This window comes from Manis javanica, chromosome 1, assembly GCF_040802235.1.
Source record: "Manis javanica isolate MJ-LG chromosome 1, MJ_LKY, whole genome shotgun sequence".
Classification (NCBI taxonomy): domain Eukaryota; kingdom Metazoa; phylum Chordata; class Mammalia; order Pholidota; family Manidae; genus Manis; species Manis javanica.
Genome location: NC_133156.1, coordinates 88,455,713 through 88,473,768, shown reverse-complemented (window position 1 = coordinate 88,473,768; position 18,056 = coordinate 88,455,713). Strand labels below are relative to the sequence as shown.

Sequence of the window (18,056 nt, the reverse complement as noted above, 5' to 3'; positions counted from 1 at the left end):
GTGCCCACCTGCTCTCCCAAGCAGCAGGGTAAGGCAGCACTTTACATGCAACACACAACTTAATGGTACTGGCAGTCCTATGTAAGCTACTATTACTCTCTATAGATTGAGGGTATTGAGGCTGAGGGGTTAAGTAACTAATAGTCACACAGCTAGGCAATGGTGGACCTGGAATTTGCACTCCAGCAGTCTGACGTTGGAGTCTGAACTAAATTTCTTACACAGACAATAGATTCTCAACTGGTGGCTATGGTCTCCAAGGGTGTCACATTCTCATTCCCTCAGACCTCAGGACTTAGTTTAGATAATGAGCCCTCAGACCAGTGTCCTCTGTTCTTAAGCAGCCTCATCTGACTATCCCAGGCTACCATATAAACATAATTCTTTTCTACCTGTGTCTGATGTGAGATGACATGGCAGAAGTCAAAGTGTCGACGAGCAATATCTCCCCCAGTTTCCCTGGGGACTGCTGGGAAAGCACCTATAAGTCCGGGGAGAGGAAATCCTGGTGCAAAATACCTCTAAAAACTGAAATCAGTCAAAGGGAGAAATAAAGTTTAAAATCCTTTTATTGCTTACAAAACTGCAGTCCGGCCATCTCTCTCTCCTGCTCCAGCAGAAGCCAAAAACCAGCCCTCCCCCTCCTCTTAGGTAGACAAGTCCTCCATTGCCCAGGTAATTTCCCACTGATATGGAGATGAACTTCTCTCCACCCTTGAGGAATGATGCAAATGCACTAAAGCCATATTTCTTTCCACCACCAAACACCTATTGATATGCAGATGTACTAAAGCCAGGCGAGATATTCTGGAAATGTTACAATTGTACCCACAGCACCTAAAAGCAAAAAACTCTAGGCTACAATCACACCTTAACCAGAATTCAGAAATATGTTCAACTTAAGACTTTTTATACTCAGTCTTTAAAAATGTGATTTCTGACTTGTAAAAATTGGTTCAAATATGCTCTATCCACATAATTAAATACTACTGACTACTATGCAGTCACTAAAAATATTTATAGAAATTTATCTTTCAGTATATCAAGTGGGGAAAAAAGGCAGGTTACAATGCAGTATTATGTAGGATGATCTATTTTTACGAATCGCCTATGGACCATTCATTTTGTGAAAATTTCTGAACTACTTTGCTAGGGGATATGCCACATACTGGGAATGGAGATTTTTCTTTTTGATAAGCACTTCTTATATCAAAAAGATGGTAATGGCAGGCAAAGACATATCTCAGCAGTGGCTATAAAGTGAAAAGGATGTGTGGAGGATGCTAGGTGGGCACGCACAGAGGTGATGTATCATCTGGGTGTGCTGATGAGGGAGAGCAGTCTTTGGAGATTTCTTTAGCTCAAAGGACATAAAAATAAGTGCGTAACACGAAAGTGGCAGACCACTGTAGACAATATTGAGCCTTACACTTTACTTAACGTAAGCAAGTTCCAAGAAAATTGAAGGTAGAAGTAATCTGTGGTGATGTTTAAATGCTAAAAGGCAGAAAACAGAGCAAAGTCTTGATATCAGAAAAAAATGGAGTCTAGAACAAAGCAGTAGGGTAAGGGAGGGGATTAATTTCAATAGGAGGGGATTTTTTTGATTCAAGATTGAGGGAAGAACAACAAAGTGATATATTAAAGTTAAAATGAGATCACAAGCCTGTTCATTGTGTTCTCGTATTAGTATTTTCTATAACTATACAGTAAGGTAATTTTGCTAAAGTAGCAATGGTTGGGGAAGTAGAATCTGATATCTACAGGTTGCCAGAAATTTAGTATGTATAATTTCAATTAATCTTCAAAGTCACCCTAAGAAGCTGTCACTATAATTTAGTAGATAAGGAAACTGAGATTCATCAAGGCTTAAAGTTAATAAAGGCTAAAGCCTCAGTGTTAATGGATGCCACAGCAGGTATTAGAAGCTAGGAGGGTTAAGTCTTGGCTATTATCAAGTGTGTGAGTGGTGGGGAGAGAACAGCAGCTTTAAAGAGGGGACAAAGTTTTAACCACTGTGAATAATGTGATAGTGAGACCATAGAAAATTATTATACCATGAGATGTTAGCTAACTTTTATGGATGGAAGACAATTTACATTGTCTTATATTATGGAGAAAATTTTGGATTTGTAAAAGATGCTGTCAAAGCTATAGCACTGCAGTAAATTCCTTTAATTTTTGGTTCTAAAGATGTAAAGAAAAAGTTTATTGAGATATAAATCATATACCATACAATTCACCTTTCTAATGTGTACAACTCAGAAACTTTTTAGTATATTCATAGAGTTGTACAACCATCACCACCATCTACTTTTAGAATATTTCCATCATCCCAAAAAGAAAACCTGTACATATTAAGTCATTGCCCACTTCCTACCCTTTCTAGGCAACCAATACCCTACTTTTGGTCTCTAGGGATTTGCCTATTGTGGACATTCCACACAGACTGAATTATGTGGCCTTTTGTGTCTGGCTTTTTCATTCAGCATACTATTTTCAAAGTTCACCCCTGTTGTTTTATATACCAGTACTTCATTCCTTTTATTGTGTAATAATATTCCATTGTATGGATATAGCACATTTTAGTATCTATCAGCTGATGGGCATCTGGGATACTTCCATTTTTAAGCTATTATGAATGATGCTGCCATGAACATTTGTATACTAGCTTTTTGTAGTCATATGTTTTCATTTCTGTTGGGTATATACCAAGGGATGGAATTGCTGGATCGTATAAGTATTTTAACATTCTGAGAAAATGGTAATGTTTTCCAAGTGTGGCTGTATATATTTCTTTTAAACCTATAGCGTGATTGTCTAGAAAGCTTTGGAAAAACATTTCCCCCTCTACATTTTATTAAGTAAATAGTTGACTTAAACAACCAATATCCAACAGCAAATTTTGGGGTTACCTTGAGGAATTAGTTTCTTCTTACACTGGTGGGTACTGGTGAAAAATTGAGTATCTCTAAAAGTGTGTATGCACAATAGAGATTTTTATGTGCAAATCTTTTTTATTCAGGATCTAGCAGGTGCTCAGGATGTGTGTGGCATTGAGCAGCAAGTAGGGAAGCTGAAGGAATGACAAAAAAATGAACTCCAAAATTTCTTCTTAACTGATATTCCTATTCCTTGGCATGCTTGATAACAGACTTTAAAAAAATGTCCTCTCCGCTTTAAAAAAAAAAAGTGAAATACACCAACATATATTATATATAAATATAGAAGAAACAACCAAACCCAATTACATACACCACAGGGGGTTCATAAAGAAATCAGACTCATCATTTGAGAAGATTTGCGGGCTCAACTGAACATCTCCCCCACTGAGATTTCTTTGTTTTAGCTCAAGCTAGTCATAAATAAACTTGAGTAATATTCAAGAATATATTATTAAAGAGTCTCTGGGAATGGCAATATAATCTGTGAATTTGGATTCTACTAAGAAATAATAAGGATATCCTAGCAACCATAAGGAAGAGAACACTATGGAGACTGAGGCAGATGGCAAGATGCACATCAACATATTCCCCATTGCCCAGAGGCAATTAATGCAAATATTCTGGTATACTTTCTTACAGATTTTTACTTATGCCATTCTAGAAGGCACATGGGAGAAAATCTTTATAAGCCTGAACCCCCTTAGCCTATTGTCATATGTTTCTTCTTCCCATAGTGTGAGATTGTCTTTGATGTGTTCGTTCACTTGTCTAGGCTACAGTTCTCAGCTATTCCAACATTAATCTTGGTGTTTTGGTGGAAGTATTTTGTAGATGTGATTAAAATCAGTAATTTAATGTAGGGAGGCTGCAGTTTCAGCTTGCCCTCCTGATGGCCTGCCCTACAGATTTTTGGACTTGCCTAGCCAAACTCCCACAATTGTGAAAGCAAATATTTTGCAAACTTAAAAAAAAATCTAGCTACCTAGCTACCTACCTATCTACTAGTTCTGCTTCTTTGGTTCAATCCTGGCTAATACACATGGGAAAGGAATATTAGGACCATTGTTCTCAAGCATAGTGCCTTAGGATACTGCTTTTTTTATGACTACATTATCAGTTCAAGTTAGAACTACTATGATGTCAACCCAAACTTTCCCTTAAGAAGATTTAATTCAGTCACACACCATTTCCCTTCCCCCACAAAAAGCCCTCGAGGGTCAGGAAGTTATTGTAGTGGGTTAGGACCCACGTAAACAACAGAAGAAACAAAACAGGAACTGGGATACATGCATGTGGAGTGAAGGATGTACAAGCCAATGGAGCTGACTCAGGCAGTCTTAATGTTATTAACTACCCCTCCTCACCCATCGACTGAGCTACATTCACATTATTCTATCTTGTTGTACACTGATCTCCACCAAGGAAATGGGATATACTTTTCTCATGAATTTATTTTATAGTACTTACTTGAGTTCTCTACTGAGAACTATGTTAATTCTGTTCTTTAAAGGTCGATTCTTTTCAGGAAGGGAGAACCATGTCTTCCTACCCATAATCACCAAATTCTGTTTACCTATAAAATCACATAGTAAGAATAAGTATACTTTGGATATATATGTATTTACACACACAACACACATATATATATTCATATATGCATATGCTGAGATGATTGTCATAGTGACATCTAGTGGATCTGTTTCAAAAAAAATTACAATTTAAAACAGCTTTACCAAAATTTATATTTATCACCCATTATTAAAATATAATGTTTTTTCCTTTGGCATTATTCAATTTATATCCAATATTTAGTTTTAATCAACTGCAATCACGTTTGAAATAATAGGGAAGACAGAAGATTCTGGGCAAAGTGCTCAAGTTGAATATATCATTACCTACTAGCAAGTCATGTTAATCTTCTGCACCTTTCCTTGTTTGTAAAATGGAGACAACAATAGTTTCTACTTCTAAGGTTGCTGAGGGGAATTGAAGACTTGAAACAATGTTAAGCATCTAATAAGCATTTTTTGTAAGTTTAACTGTTTGATATAACAATATCATTCATATTTGTGTACTCTGTAGATTTACATTGTTTTAATTTTAATGATATTCTTACTTACTATTCCACTAAGTTTGCTTAAAACACTTTAAATTGTGCCTGTATCTTTTAAGTATAACACTTCCATAAAAACTTGATACATGTAGCTTCCATTTTTGGTTTAATTACTTAGGAGAAAGAAGACCTTGAGAGTCAGATATCCAAATACAGGAATATATACATTTCTATGATTCTTGATATGTTCTGAGAGACTACCAAAAGGAGTGCATACCCTCAGTGTAATTCAAAGGCTTTTGGGTTAATAGACTTTTTTTCTTAAAATCATTAGTTTGATCTTATTTAAAAAACACCAACATTAACAAATCACAAGTTGTAAGACTAAGCTTTTTTCCACAGTTTCATTACTCATAACCAAATATTACCTCCAAATGCTGAAAAGATTTTTTCTTCCTCCAAGAGTTTAACCAAAAAAGGCTGAATAACTCATGGTACCCCTACACAATATGTGCTGCATTTTCAAGGGCAGAGCTTTAGGTGTTCAATAGGAATAGTGAGTGAAGGACTCTGGGAGACTTAACAACAACCCCTACCCCTCCACTCCCCTCCACAAATAAGAAAACAAAACAAGACAAGACACCCCTAGTATGCTTTTCATTCATTCATCCAGGAAATACTGTATTTACTGAAAACCAGCAAAGAGGTCAGGCACTGGATGCTCTGCCTATTACCTGACCATATATACTCAGCATTCTAGATAGTGGTTCATGCCAATTCCTTAGCTTCAAGCTCTTGCTATATTGTAGCTACTGGTGACTTAAGCTACTACATCCAAGGTGACAGGATTGTATCTGTCCTGTCCTGCACCTTTCAGATTTAGTTTCCCCTACTGAATTGGTACTTCCTTCCTCTATGACTAAAAATATATCTCAGCCTTTTTTCCTATATTTTTGTTTTCTTTTTAAATTTCTTTTTTATTGAAGTTTTGTTGATATACAATATTATATTGGTTTCAAGTATACAACACAGTGATTCAACAGTTACACACATTAAATCCTCACCGCTGCTAATGCTGTTACTGTCAACACAGAAAGATATTACAGACGTCTCAGATTTTGAAGGGGGAACCTCAACCCCTATATTCGTCTCCTTGGTTATCTTCTCTCCAGTGGCTCAATTCACCTAGTTTCCTATCTATACTTATCCTGGATATCCTACAGGCACCTCAAAATCGTCATCATTGCACACTACTGTCTACTCCTTTTTTCTCCATGTCACCCAGATTCTAGGAAATCTTGAGAATTCATCCCTGATGTTCTCCTGCACCACCTTTCACTTCTTGATCTTCAAATCCAGTATCATGCCACCGACTTTTTAAATTTTACCCTCTCCAATGTCCTCCTTAAGTCCTTATCTCTTCCAGCGGCTATTCCAAGACCTCCTCTGGCCTCGTTTCCGAGAACTAACCTACCCCGAAGCCTTTACTTAGCTAACAGTTCCGCTCAATAACATATCAATTGGGCACGTGCCCCTACAGAATATTTCAAAGAACGTCCACAAAAAACAAACAAAAAACAAGTTTAAATGAACCTTGGAACCTGCGTACAGATCAACGATACGACAAAAGGTCCCAGATTAATACGGAAAACTATCATTTAAGTAAAATCTGCACTGATAAACTTGCTCAAGTTGGCGAGCCTTAATTAAAAATCCTGTATTACCTTCTATTGAAGAGACTGTGGTCATTCTTTGGAAATGCTTGAATTCATTCCTACAAGTTAAAGAAATACAGTGTTACTTACAACATAATCTCGTGATCTGAAGCTCTAAAACGCCCGACAAACGGTGGGGTGGGGGGTCTCCAGGACTGGGACCTTGCTTTGGGCTGAGAACCACGCGGGAATGGCCTTACCGGCAGCAAAAGAGGAACGGAAATCCGTCATTTAGTTTCCCTTTTCCTAACGGAAGGAAGCCCAGGCCCAGATCCTGGCGGCTCTGGTCTCACGTCCGACTCCATGCTCCCGCGGCGAGTCGCCCCTGGGCAACCAAGCCCAGGTGTAGCGAAGCAGGGCAGCTCGCGCCAGCCGCGGCGCCCCCACACCTAGCCCCCCGCCCCCTGCCCGGTAGGTACCTGAGCGGAGGCCAGGGCAGATCCCCGTTCTTGCCGATGCCCATATTCTGGGACACGGCAGCGATGCAGTTTAGCGGACGAACCATGACAGCGTCAGTATATACCTCCCACCTAGCTTGCGACTCCGACTCCCCGCCGAGTTCGGCGCGAATTTGTGGCCATCCAACTCTCTTGGTCCAAAGAGTGCCTGCGAGGCCCCGCCCTCTCCCCACCCACTGCCCCGGCGCACGCCAGGGTCGCGACGTGCTCGCGCCCGCAGACGCCTGGGAGCTGCCGCCGCGGGCTCGCGCTCTTCCCTGGGGCTGTCAGTCTCTGCCCTCCGATGTCGCGCCGGAAGCCGGCCTCTGGCGGCTCCGCTGCCGCCGGCCTAGCCCCTGCCAGGCAAGCGGTTTTGAGCAGATTCTTCCATTCTGCGGGAAGCCTGAAATCCACCACCTCCCCGACGGGCGCGCCAGATGCTGACCCTGATTCTGACTCCGCAGCGCCTCCAGCGTCCACTTTACCTCCTCAGCTGCCGCCATGCGCGGTGGGTACGGTCCCGGACGGGGCGGAGCCATGAAGGAGAGGGGGCGGTGCCTGAGGGAGGGGCAATAGGCGGCAGGGACTGTACGCGAGAGTCGGCGAGATGACAGCTCCGGATGAGAAAGGGGCAGGACTCTGGGAGGCGAAGGCTGGGGAAGCCGGGCCGGCCCTCAGTTATGGCGTGTAGTTCAAAGGCTTTTGGGTTAGTAGACCTGATCCAGGCCGAGATCACACCGTTTCTTAATAGCAGACCGTAGGCGGGAGCTTAGGCCTCCTGACTCCCATTCTGATGAGGGTTGGGGCCTGTGGGCAAAGGATAACCTCCCATCTTTTTTTTTTCCCCCTGTACTGAAGGTTGAAGAGGAGCTTTACTTGTATGTGTTTGGTTAGGTAACTAGAAGAAACTGGCGTTAATTTAAGTCCCTAGTTTTTAAGGGTACAACAGTATTTTGCAGTTGCAAAATATTTTGAGCGACTAGGGTAGAGTCATATTGTGTCAGCAACTACACCCCTTGCAGTTCACATTGTAAAGCTTGATATACAATTTGGGTGGATAAGTTTCTTAGGTTGGTACGTATGTGAACGGTTAGTCATTGGATCCTTCCAGTTTTTTGCCACCTTTTAACTGAGTAAAATAAGTCGTTTTTTTGTTTGTTTTGTTTTTACCAGGGGCACTGCCGCAGGGGAAAGCCTAAGGGTGAGCCTAGGGACACTAAGCCTAAGCCTGGGGCTCCTTAGTATAGTATTTCTCAATCTGAGAATGTGGAAGGTAGCTTTTAGTTACCCTCTAAGTTAATACTGGTGACAGCTTGGCTGCTGCAAAATTTTGTTCCTCATTATATTTCTTCCATGGAATGATTGCTCCTCTTCTGTCTTTGTTTTTTGATGATTGTCTACATTTTCATAAATTCACTGAGTTAATTTTATACCCACAATTTAGAGGATATTTAGTGAAGGACTTTAAGTTTTTTTATTTTTTTTATTTTGGCATCATTAATGTACAATTACATGAGTAACATTATGGTTACTAGACTCCCCCCATTTTCAAGTCCCCATCCCATACCCCATTACAGTCACTGTCCATCAGCATAGTAAGATGCTATAGAATTGCTAGTCTTCTCTGTGCTATGCTGACTTCCCCGTGCTCCCCCCAATGGACTTAAAGTTTTTGACAGATTTCCTGCTAACAAATAATTCATAATCTTGTGGCATCTTTATTAGTGCACATAAGCCAAGTTTGAACATGAAACTAAATTATAATTAACATTTAAAAATGGTAGTGTTCTTTTATTATCTAATTCCACCTTTTTTAAATGGATTTTTTTTTCTTAAAGCTATTTTATTTAACATTTGTAAGGTTGATCCAATGAGATTATGTCATTAATAATCTGAGATAGGTGAAGGGTGATTGAGTACAGAAAGGTAACAGTCTTGGTTCTAGTTAATTGTAGCAGAGCTTGAGGGTCTGAGGCCCATGACCTACCAGTCTTTACCTTGTTTTTGAAGATAAAAACATTTCACCCATAGGTTTTTCCAGAGCTCAAAGTGGATGATCCTGTGAAGGGTGGATGGCAAGGACCTTACTGAAGTACCATTCAGAAGTAAAGTTCAGATGACTTCCCATATGCCGAGTTTTGAGATTAGAGATAACACATCACTTTCTAATATAGGTTGCAGAAATTGACAGACGTAAAAAGAGACCACTGGAGAATGACGGGCCTGTTAACAAGAAAGCAAAGAAAGTCCAAGAAAAGGAAGGAGGAAGTGACTCAGTAAAATCTGGGAACCCTGGTGAGCTCTGGGGCAATGATTATTAATTCTCACCCATCATGGCTCTGATATTCTTACTTCCTCCAGAGGACTGAGATGTTAGACAAAGGGCTCAATCCATGATCATTGCCTGAACTAAGCCTTTCTGAATTGAGTAGAGCTCAGAGATGGAGCTTCATGGTGGGATCTTGGTTGGCAGTGGTGGGAGAAGGGTAGTGGGTTGGGGAAAGATGGTAAGGAGAAGTGCATGAAAGTAAGCCAGCAAGGGGTGTGTACACACACACATACACAGGGAGAAGGGGATGAAAGTAAGCCAGCAAGGGGTCTGTACACACCCACACCCACACACACCCACACACACGCACTTTCTCTCTCTCTCTCTCTCTGTCTTTCTCTCTCTCTCTCCCCTTGTCTTAGGTCCACAGTACTCCCAATGGCCAAGTGAACATCAGAGTTTGTGGAAATAAGGCCATACAGCATGGAAGTTTTCAGAAATATGAACTTTACTGCTTACATAAAAATAAAAATAAAGGAAGACAGGAATATCCACAAGCCACCATCCCTGGCTATTTCCTCTCAGTTTTTAACTTTCAGTTTTATACATTCTTTTTTTTACATGAATACCTCACCAACTTGTACCCCACCCCCATCCTGGGAAAGTTTTTTTTGTATTCATAAGAAGGAAGTTCTTGTATAATATACAAACTTAAAGTGTACTTAATTTTTTTTTCATTTTTAAGGATTTTATATTGAGGTACATAGAATAAAGTGTACAAATTTTTAGTGTACAGCTTTTGACATATGTATATACTCATGTAACCATTGACCAGACTTGTAGATACATTTTGAAAAGAGGAGGGTAATTTGGAAAGAGATTCAAATGTATACTTTTGTAGCTACAAGATCAGCAGGAGACAAGATAAAGTATATATCTGAAAAAATATAAATGTGAAAAGTTTTAAACTTTTAGGATTGGACAAAACACAACTCATGCCCTCAGAGTGTCTTTGCTTTAATAGGGAAAGAAAAGGAAGAGATGATAAATGCAGTCTGTTTCCTTATGTTTAACTGTAGCTGCTTAAGAGCATTATTCTAAAGGGAGAAATAATGTATACTGGCATATGGTAGATAGTCAGTAAATGATGGCTTCCCTTCTTTTATGGATTGCTGGCTTATGAGTAACTGCTAATTGGCCGACTGTGATAAGTGCCATAGAGAGATGTGATCTTGTTATAGATGAACACAAGATTTGTTATACAGAGAAAGAAAAGATGATTTGAAGATGGGGGAATTACCAGATAGTTTCATGGAAAAAGTAGTTGTGAGATGGGTCTTGAAGAGGACTACAATTTGACATGTGGAAATCCAGGGAGAAAGAATAGCAGGAGGACAGCTGTGGAGGCCGGACAGTGAGTGTGTGGGGGATAGGGATCTGGTTTCCTTGGTGGACCTCTGGTGTCAGTGTCCTCAGGTCTTTCCCATATAGTTGGTCAGTTTTCCCAGTCCAGAGTCTTCCCTGTTCCTGACTGGAGTGGGGAGCTCTGCTTGGCTATGTTCTGAGAGCTGGTGAGGAAGAGGCTGGTTTTCTCAGCATACCACAAGCCTGTATTCCCATTACTTTCTGGCTTAGGCACGGTACACCATCTCAGCTGGGCTTGTTTTGCCTTTTCCAGAGAAATCCCTAGTCCTCTGTTGAGGTGGAGGAAGGCCATTTACCCTTACCTTTGGAGTCGGGTAGGGGTGTAGGGATCAAATTACTTGGAACCAGTCCTTTTTATTGTAGAACCTCCTTTTTATTCCATTTCCAGAGTTACTGATATCCTAATTCCTGAGCCTTTTAAGCATTTTGTATTGGAAGTAGGATTAGTTCTTGGTTTTCTTCAATACTGACTTAGGATTTAGCTTTTCATGTACACTAAGTTGCTCATTCGCATTTTCTTCTAGCTTGAGGTATTTGATTTGCAATTGTCATCTCTCCTTTTTTCTCCTTATGGGTTTATATCTAAAAAAAAAAAAGCAAAACTCTACTGTAGTTTTTAATGGGTTTTTAGGACTAAGTGAAATTAGATGTATATTTCAATATGCCATCTTTGTCCTGAGTCCAATGTTTCTTTATTTCCTTATCACATTAGAGATAGATTCATTGCTTTAGTGAGAAGCTCCCTCTTTGAAAATGCTATGCTGGTTATGAATTGACATAATGAGAACAGAATACTCTTGTTATATTTTCTTCTAATTTGCTAACTAAGAGCCAAAGAAGTGTCTGAAGACTAGGATTGCTTTAAAGTCTCTGGAAAAATTGAAAGAATTCTGCTGCGATTCTGCCCTCCCTCAAAATAGAGTGCAGACAGAGCCCCCTCAAGAGAGGTTTGCAGTTCTGCCAAAATGTACTGATTTTGATGATCTCAGTCTTCTACATGCAAAGAATGCAGTTTCTTCTGAAGATTCCAAATGTCAAATTCATCAAAAGGTATGTAATTACTATATAGATGAATATCCACTTACCCAAAACATAGGTCCTAGGAGTTCAATCAGGGCAACAGCTCCCAAACTTGCTGATCATCCATATTAGCTAAGGGAGCTTATGATTTTTAGCTTATTAATTTTTTTAAGTCCCTGTAGATTCTGATTTAGTATGTATTAAAAGGGGGATAAATTGGTTTGTATTAAAACAAACACAAGCCTTCCAGGTGACTCTGATGTATAGCCTGGATTAGGAGCCATTGACTTGAGGGGATTCTTTATTGATAAGTAATGTAGCCCTCATAGTTTCCATGATTGGCCTAGAATATTGTGATGGGCAATTTATATAGGTATTTTGAGGTTTTCAGTTGAAAGCTTGGCTGATAAAAGGAAATTAAAAGGTAAACCAAATACATATGGGATCTTTACTTCTTCTACTATTTTGTGATTTATTAGTTTTTCATCTTTGCAAAATCAGGGAATTTGGACTCTTGCTTCGGCATTGAAATCTACAATTCAGAATAGTGGCTTCCAGCCCAGCTTGAAGTTAGAATTACTGGGAGAACTTTAAAATAATATTGAAAGCAAGAATCTTTCTTCAGAATCATATTTGATTGGTTTTCACTAAGGACTGGACATAGATATTGGTTAAAGCTCTCTGTTTAATGTATTGCCATGGTTGAGAACCATTGAACTCTAGGGGTATACCTCTTTACTTTTTATTTATTTATTTATTTGAGTAATTTAAATCAAATGCTATGGACTTTTGAAAAGCTACGGACTGAAAGCTATGGACTCTACTCAGAAACATACTCAGATCAACACAGTTTTGTATACAGGTTTCAAAAGTTCACATTCCTTCCCACAAGGTTCAGATTCATGAACTCCTCCTTCAGCCAGCTTAAGAGCCATTGACTTGTCCTAGATCATTAGGAAAAAAGGTGTTTTCTTAAGCCTTTTGTATAAAAGAGTCTCATATGCACAAAATTTGTTCTAAGCTCAAATTGGAATTAATTATGGTTTTCATGAAGGAAGTAAGGATAGCAGGAAGACTATATTGAAAATGTGACCTTGTGCTTTAGGCATTCCAAAAATGCTTTCTCATATCTCTTTACTAACAAAAAATTGTGGTTCTTTCACGGAATAAAGATTAATGGAATACACAACCTTTTAGACTGTGTTTGGAAATTGAAAACATCCAGTGCAGCTTTAACTGCTGGCATGCTTGTCGGAAGTGGTTTGGCCTTACCGCTGACAGATTGGTGCCTACTGAATTTTTCTGCCTTGCACATTGAGGAATAAGTAAGGAATAAGCAAAATATGAATTACAATAGGTTTAATGAAATCAAATTTGAAACAAGTATATAAAACTTAAAAATGTTTAGGCTTTCAAAATTTGCTTAAATTTATCATATGGTAGTTTAGTTTGGCTCATTTTTTTTTAGTATTTTACTTTGAAAAAATTTCAAACCTCAAATTTGCTTGAACATCCTATGTACTCCTCTAAACCTTTCACTTAGATTCATCAATTGTTAGCTTTGTGCCAAATTTGCATTCTCTCTCCCTGGGAACTATTATGGTTTATATTTTTTAACTATAAAAGTCTTTTGGTTGCCAGGCCAAGACACTTTTTGATCTCAGTCATTTTGGATCATCGCATAAGAGTTATGAAAATGTACAGAAAACTTCTGATTCTAAACCATCTAGTAAACGGGCCAAAACCATCTACACACCATTAGAATTACAATACATAGAAATGAAGCAGCAGCAGAAAGATGCAATTTTGTGTGTGGAATGTGGATATAAGTATAGATTCTTTGGGGAAGATGCGGAGGTAAGTAATTTTTTCAAACACTGTTATGTTTTTCTTGTCCATGCTTAAATATTTCCATAAACTTTTATTTCCTTTTCTGACCTTATGAGAAAGCTAATGTGATCAATTGCCTTTTAAAAATGCCATCTTCTTGAGTAAAAATTAAAAATAAGCACAAGCAAATGTGATGGGCACCAGATTTGTGGAGAAGGAGGTGAGGGGCCCTATTGGAATGTTGGTGCTTTTTATCCATGGTGCTTGGCCCAGTGCCTTCATCCACCAAAAGTTGATTGGATGAATTAATTAATGAATGAACTGTAATTGTGTGAATATCTACGATACTCCTGATGAAGATTCTTGAGTGTTGAGATGTATGGAAGTTTCTCTGTTAAACCTTAAGTTTTGAAATTTCATAGCCAGCAACAGCCACCTGCAGAAGGATTTGAAGTCTTATAACAGACCTCTTTGTATGTCAGTCATCTTGCTAGCTTAGTCTGAGTTGGCTTTGTGTTGAATTGATGCAGGTCTAAGTTAAGAAGCTTAGAAGTGAATTTGAGCGTTTAGTGGGCAAGCTTAGGGAAGGTGTGGCTGACGATGCTGTGTGTTGGAGTCATGGATGATTCTGATGAGAATGTAGTACGAGGCCTGGTTGGAGCAGTCATCACTGGAGGGCAATGGGGTGGCCCACTTGCTGCCTCATGGTAGGAAGTGAAGACTTTGCCAACTTTTTACTTCCAGTTCCTAAGGTAAGGTAGGAAAGTGGTGTTCTCTAGTTTAGGTGGCATTATGCTGTGTTATGAAAATAGACTTTGAAACAGTCAGTAGCTTTCCTGAGGACAGGAATAAATATGTAGTTGGCCTTCTAGAGCTGAAGGGGTGCAAGGAAGTGCTGTTCTTCCCCACTCTCTTCAAGTGAAGTGGTAAATCCAGCACAGACCTCAGGAAAGCCTGATGTTTTCCTGCCCTGCAGTGATGAACTAATGTTTCAGAGATGGGTGGGGGTATGGGAGCGAGAGTGTTGGAATGAGAGTTCCATGGCCCCGTGGGCAATATCTGAGCCACGCTGCTTTCCAGAGGAAAGTAGGAAGTTGGGTGGTGCTGCCTGGTTCCACATTCCTGGTTCTGTCCCTCATTCATCATTAATTAGCTAACCAGACCAGGGGGTTCTCTTCTTACTTCCTCACAGATGCCCTCTGTCCAAGTGGGCTCATAATTTACAGATATTCTCTTATCTCCTAATTTTCAGTTATTTGCATGTGCTATGTAGCAAATTCTTACTCAGTTACAATCTTGTGCTCTCTGCATTGAATAGTCCTTGTACAAGGGAAGCTCAACACTGTACGGTTTTGATCTATCTAAGGAATGTCTTAAACTTTTTATTGTTATACGATACAGAGAAGTACACAAATCCTAAGTGTATAACTTGATGGATTTTTAACAAAGTGAATCAACACCACACAGGGAATCTTGAAATAGAAATTTATGAATATTCTCTTTTTAAATTTTTTTAGATTGCAGCCCGGGAACTCAATATTTATTGCCATTTAGATCACAACTTCATGACAGCAAGCATACCTACTCACAGACTGTTTGTTCACGTGCGCCGCCTTGTGGCAAAGGGGTATAAGGTCAGCTTTGGCTTCAATTTGTGGGGAAAGGATTGGCTCTTCCAGAGTGAAAACATGTTTGGTAGACTGTAATTGGTTCTGGGATTTGGCATTTTGAGGAAATGAAAGTATGTCGTAATTATTACATATTTTATGAGTTTCTAACATATTGGATTTTTAGGGTAAATTAAGAAAAATTGTAGTAGAGTGTTTACTAGTAATTTATCCCCACTTGCAATCTCCTTGTGGTGCTTCTTACTTAAGCCCTACATTGGGACATTGTGGACTAATTTGCTTATTCTAAATGTTTCAGATTTAAAATTTTTAAAATCTTTTAAAATCTTGAAATAGGTTTTTAAAAAATTTTCATCATGATTGATGTTCAGTATTTCTTATTTTTGTTGAAGGTGGGAGTCGTGAAGCAAACTGAAACTGCAGCATTAAAGGCCATTGGGAACAACAAAAGTTCTCTTTTTTCCCGCAAACTGAGTGCTCTTTATACGAAATCTACACTTATTGGAGAAGATATCCTTTTTGAATAGGAATTTTTCTTGTAACTTTTACAAGGGCTTTGTTTTAAATAGCACTTTTTTAAAACTGTTATTTGAATGGGTACCTTTTTGATGAGGTGACTTTTGGTACCTGCTGAAGAGGGAAGGGTTGGTAATGGCTGGAAACAAGTATTTTTCAGATGCTGTAGTAAAAGGAAAATTCATCATACTTTAAGAGTAAAGAAAAAGAGCCCGATAGAAGATGATAGCAGGTTAGCAACTAAATTGAAATTGCGTGTTCTCCGTGGGCGGTAGTTAGATGCTTAGCACTTACAAGCTCCTTGTGATTGTACTGAGACCTAAAGAATAACTTATTAACTTCAAAATGTGAAAGGACAGCTCTTTTCACACAGTTAGCACACAGTTAACTGCTTATAAAACATAATAATAGGCCATCTTTGTTAATTGTTAGCTTCATAAAGACTTTTGTTACTTTTGAAAATGGTTTGTAAGCTTTGTCATTGTGCAGGAATCCTCAGTGTGCACAATGTTGCCCCAAAATTTATGCTCATTCATAAATTCAATGAATTATTTGAAGCGAAATGATTTTAATAGCAAAGTCATAAAATTCTGTCAGTTTTTAAAAACCAAATAATTATGTATAAATTGAGATAAGGATGCAGTTTAAAATGTGTACTATGAGATGGGGTCAGGTCTCAGAATAAAAAAACGTAGGGGGTAAGGTCTTAAATGATACTGTGTGAAAGTGTTATTTTTGTATGGTTTATTATGAATCTTCTTATTTATAGACCTGCTTAGCTTCCACACAAATTATAAATACTATTTTGTTCTAATATCATGAGTAGAGAACAGCTATCACTCAAAATGGACCCCAAACCATTAACAGCTCTGTGTTATTCCATGTTGTGAGGATGGGGTAATTTTAATGTTTCTTTAATTATTTCTTTTAATTATTATTAAATAATAATAATGTAATGATTAAATAATTATTTCTTTTAAAAAATTATTATTATTTATTTATTTTAAATTTTCACTTATACCACTGTAGGGATGTGTTACTTCTAATGTTTCTTTTCCCTGCACGTGAGTCTCTCATTCAAAGTGTACTCCTCCCTGCTTTTCTTTTGTTGCTCCTGTAGCTCTTATCTGCAGATGCCCAAGTTGGATGTTTCCACACACACACACACATACACACACACACATACACACATTTTTGTTTTCTTCTTTGATTCTTGTATATCTTCAAAAAATTTTCTTGCTATTCCTGGGAGCTGTTAGACAGTTTTAAGGAGGAAGGTAATTTACATTTTTTAGTGTTTTCATGCTTTACCTTGTGGAATTAAACATTATGGGATTAAGGGTTCAAGTTTCAGCATCATCCAAGTACAGAAGTAGGTTAATATTTGGACCTTTGCAAGGTGTATTCTCCTAGGCCCTTTGGAAATGAGAAGATCATCCGAGTCATATATCTTAGGGAAGAAAAGGTGTGTGACTATGACCAAGAGTAATTCAGAAGACTGAACGCTGCATGGAAGATTTTTGCACAGAGCAAAAATGCCTGGGAAAATGAACCATTACTTTAAAGGAGATAACAGTTAATATTAATGGGAATGTAGAATATATTTTTCTTTAATAATTACTACATGTGAATCCTTTAGTCAAGTTGGATGATGCTGTAAATGTTGATGAGATAATGACTGATGCTTCTACCAGCTATCTTCTGTGTATCTGTGAAAATAAGGAAAATGTTAAGGGCAAAAAAAAGGGGAACATTTTCATTGGAATCGTGGTAAGTACTTTGTAGGTGAAGAATGAATGATGGATGTTCTTTAAATGCTATCTCTAAATATGAGCAGTGTTGTATGGTTTATAATGAGGATATCTGATGAGGTGTCCCCAAGTAATTGTACTAGAAAAACATTTATTTTCATAATTTTGTATGTTATATCATTCTCCTATGACTTACTTGGCACTCTGCTGCAGAGAGATCCAGATAGTTTCTGTCCTCATATTCTAGGAGCTTAAGGTTGAATAAGCATGGATAAGCATGGATGTACACAGTATACAAATAGCAGAATATTAAACAAACACACACGTGGGTAGCAAAGGGTTTCATAGATTTCCTCTAGGGATTTGAAATTAAACACAAATGATTATGGGACTGTTGTATATAGATTTAGAGGAAAGGATAGTTGGCTAATACAAAACCCCATATTTAGTTAATATTAGGAATATTT

At 38.5% G+C, this 18,056-nt stretch overlaps 2 protein-coding genes across 6 annotated transcripts in view; one reads left to right on the top strand and one right to left on the bottom strand.

Moving 5' to 3' along the window:
* The window catches only part of DHFR (dihydrofolate reductase), a 31,642-nt gene extending 23,950 nt beyond the window's left edge, over window positions 1–7,692 (bottom strand). For 2 of the 5 annotated variants that reach the window (XM_036999857.2, XM_017659326.3), the window contains exons 1-3: window positions 7,133–7,312; window positions 6,723–6,772; window positions 4,413–4,518 (exon numbers count right to left, since the gene is read on the bottom strand). In XM_036999857.2, the coding sequence (XP_036855752.1) occupies window positions 4,413–4,518; window positions 6,723–6,772; window positions 7,133–7,218 (242 nt within the window). In that variant the 5' untranslated portion in view covers window positions 7,219–7,312. Of the gene's footprint in view, window positions 1–4,412; window positions 4,519–6,722; window positions 6,773–6,803; window positions 6,947–7,132; window positions 7,313–7,595 lie in introns of those variants that run through there. The other 3 variants (XM_017659327.3, XM_073234587.1, XM_017659329.3) reach the window with 3 other exon arrangements.
* MSH3 (mutS homolog 3) overlaps window positions 7,455–18,056 on the top strand; it is a 172,269-nt gene continuing 161,667 nt past the window's right edge. Inside the window, exons 1-7 of the mRNA XM_073234569.1 lie at window positions 7,455–7,658; window positions 9,325–9,445; window positions 11,674–11,894; window positions 13,506–13,721; window positions 15,212–15,328; window positions 15,715–15,834; window positions 17,465–17,608. Coding sequence (XP_073090670.1) covers window positions 7,455–7,658; window positions 9,325–9,445; window positions 11,674–11,894; window positions 13,506–13,721; window positions 15,212–15,328; window positions 15,715–15,834; window positions 17,465–17,608 — 1,143 coding nt within the window. The remainder of the gene's footprint in view (window positions 7,659–9,324; window positions 9,446–11,673; window positions 11,895–13,505; window positions 13,722–15,211; window positions 15,329–15,714; window positions 15,835–17,464; window positions 17,609–18,056) is intronic.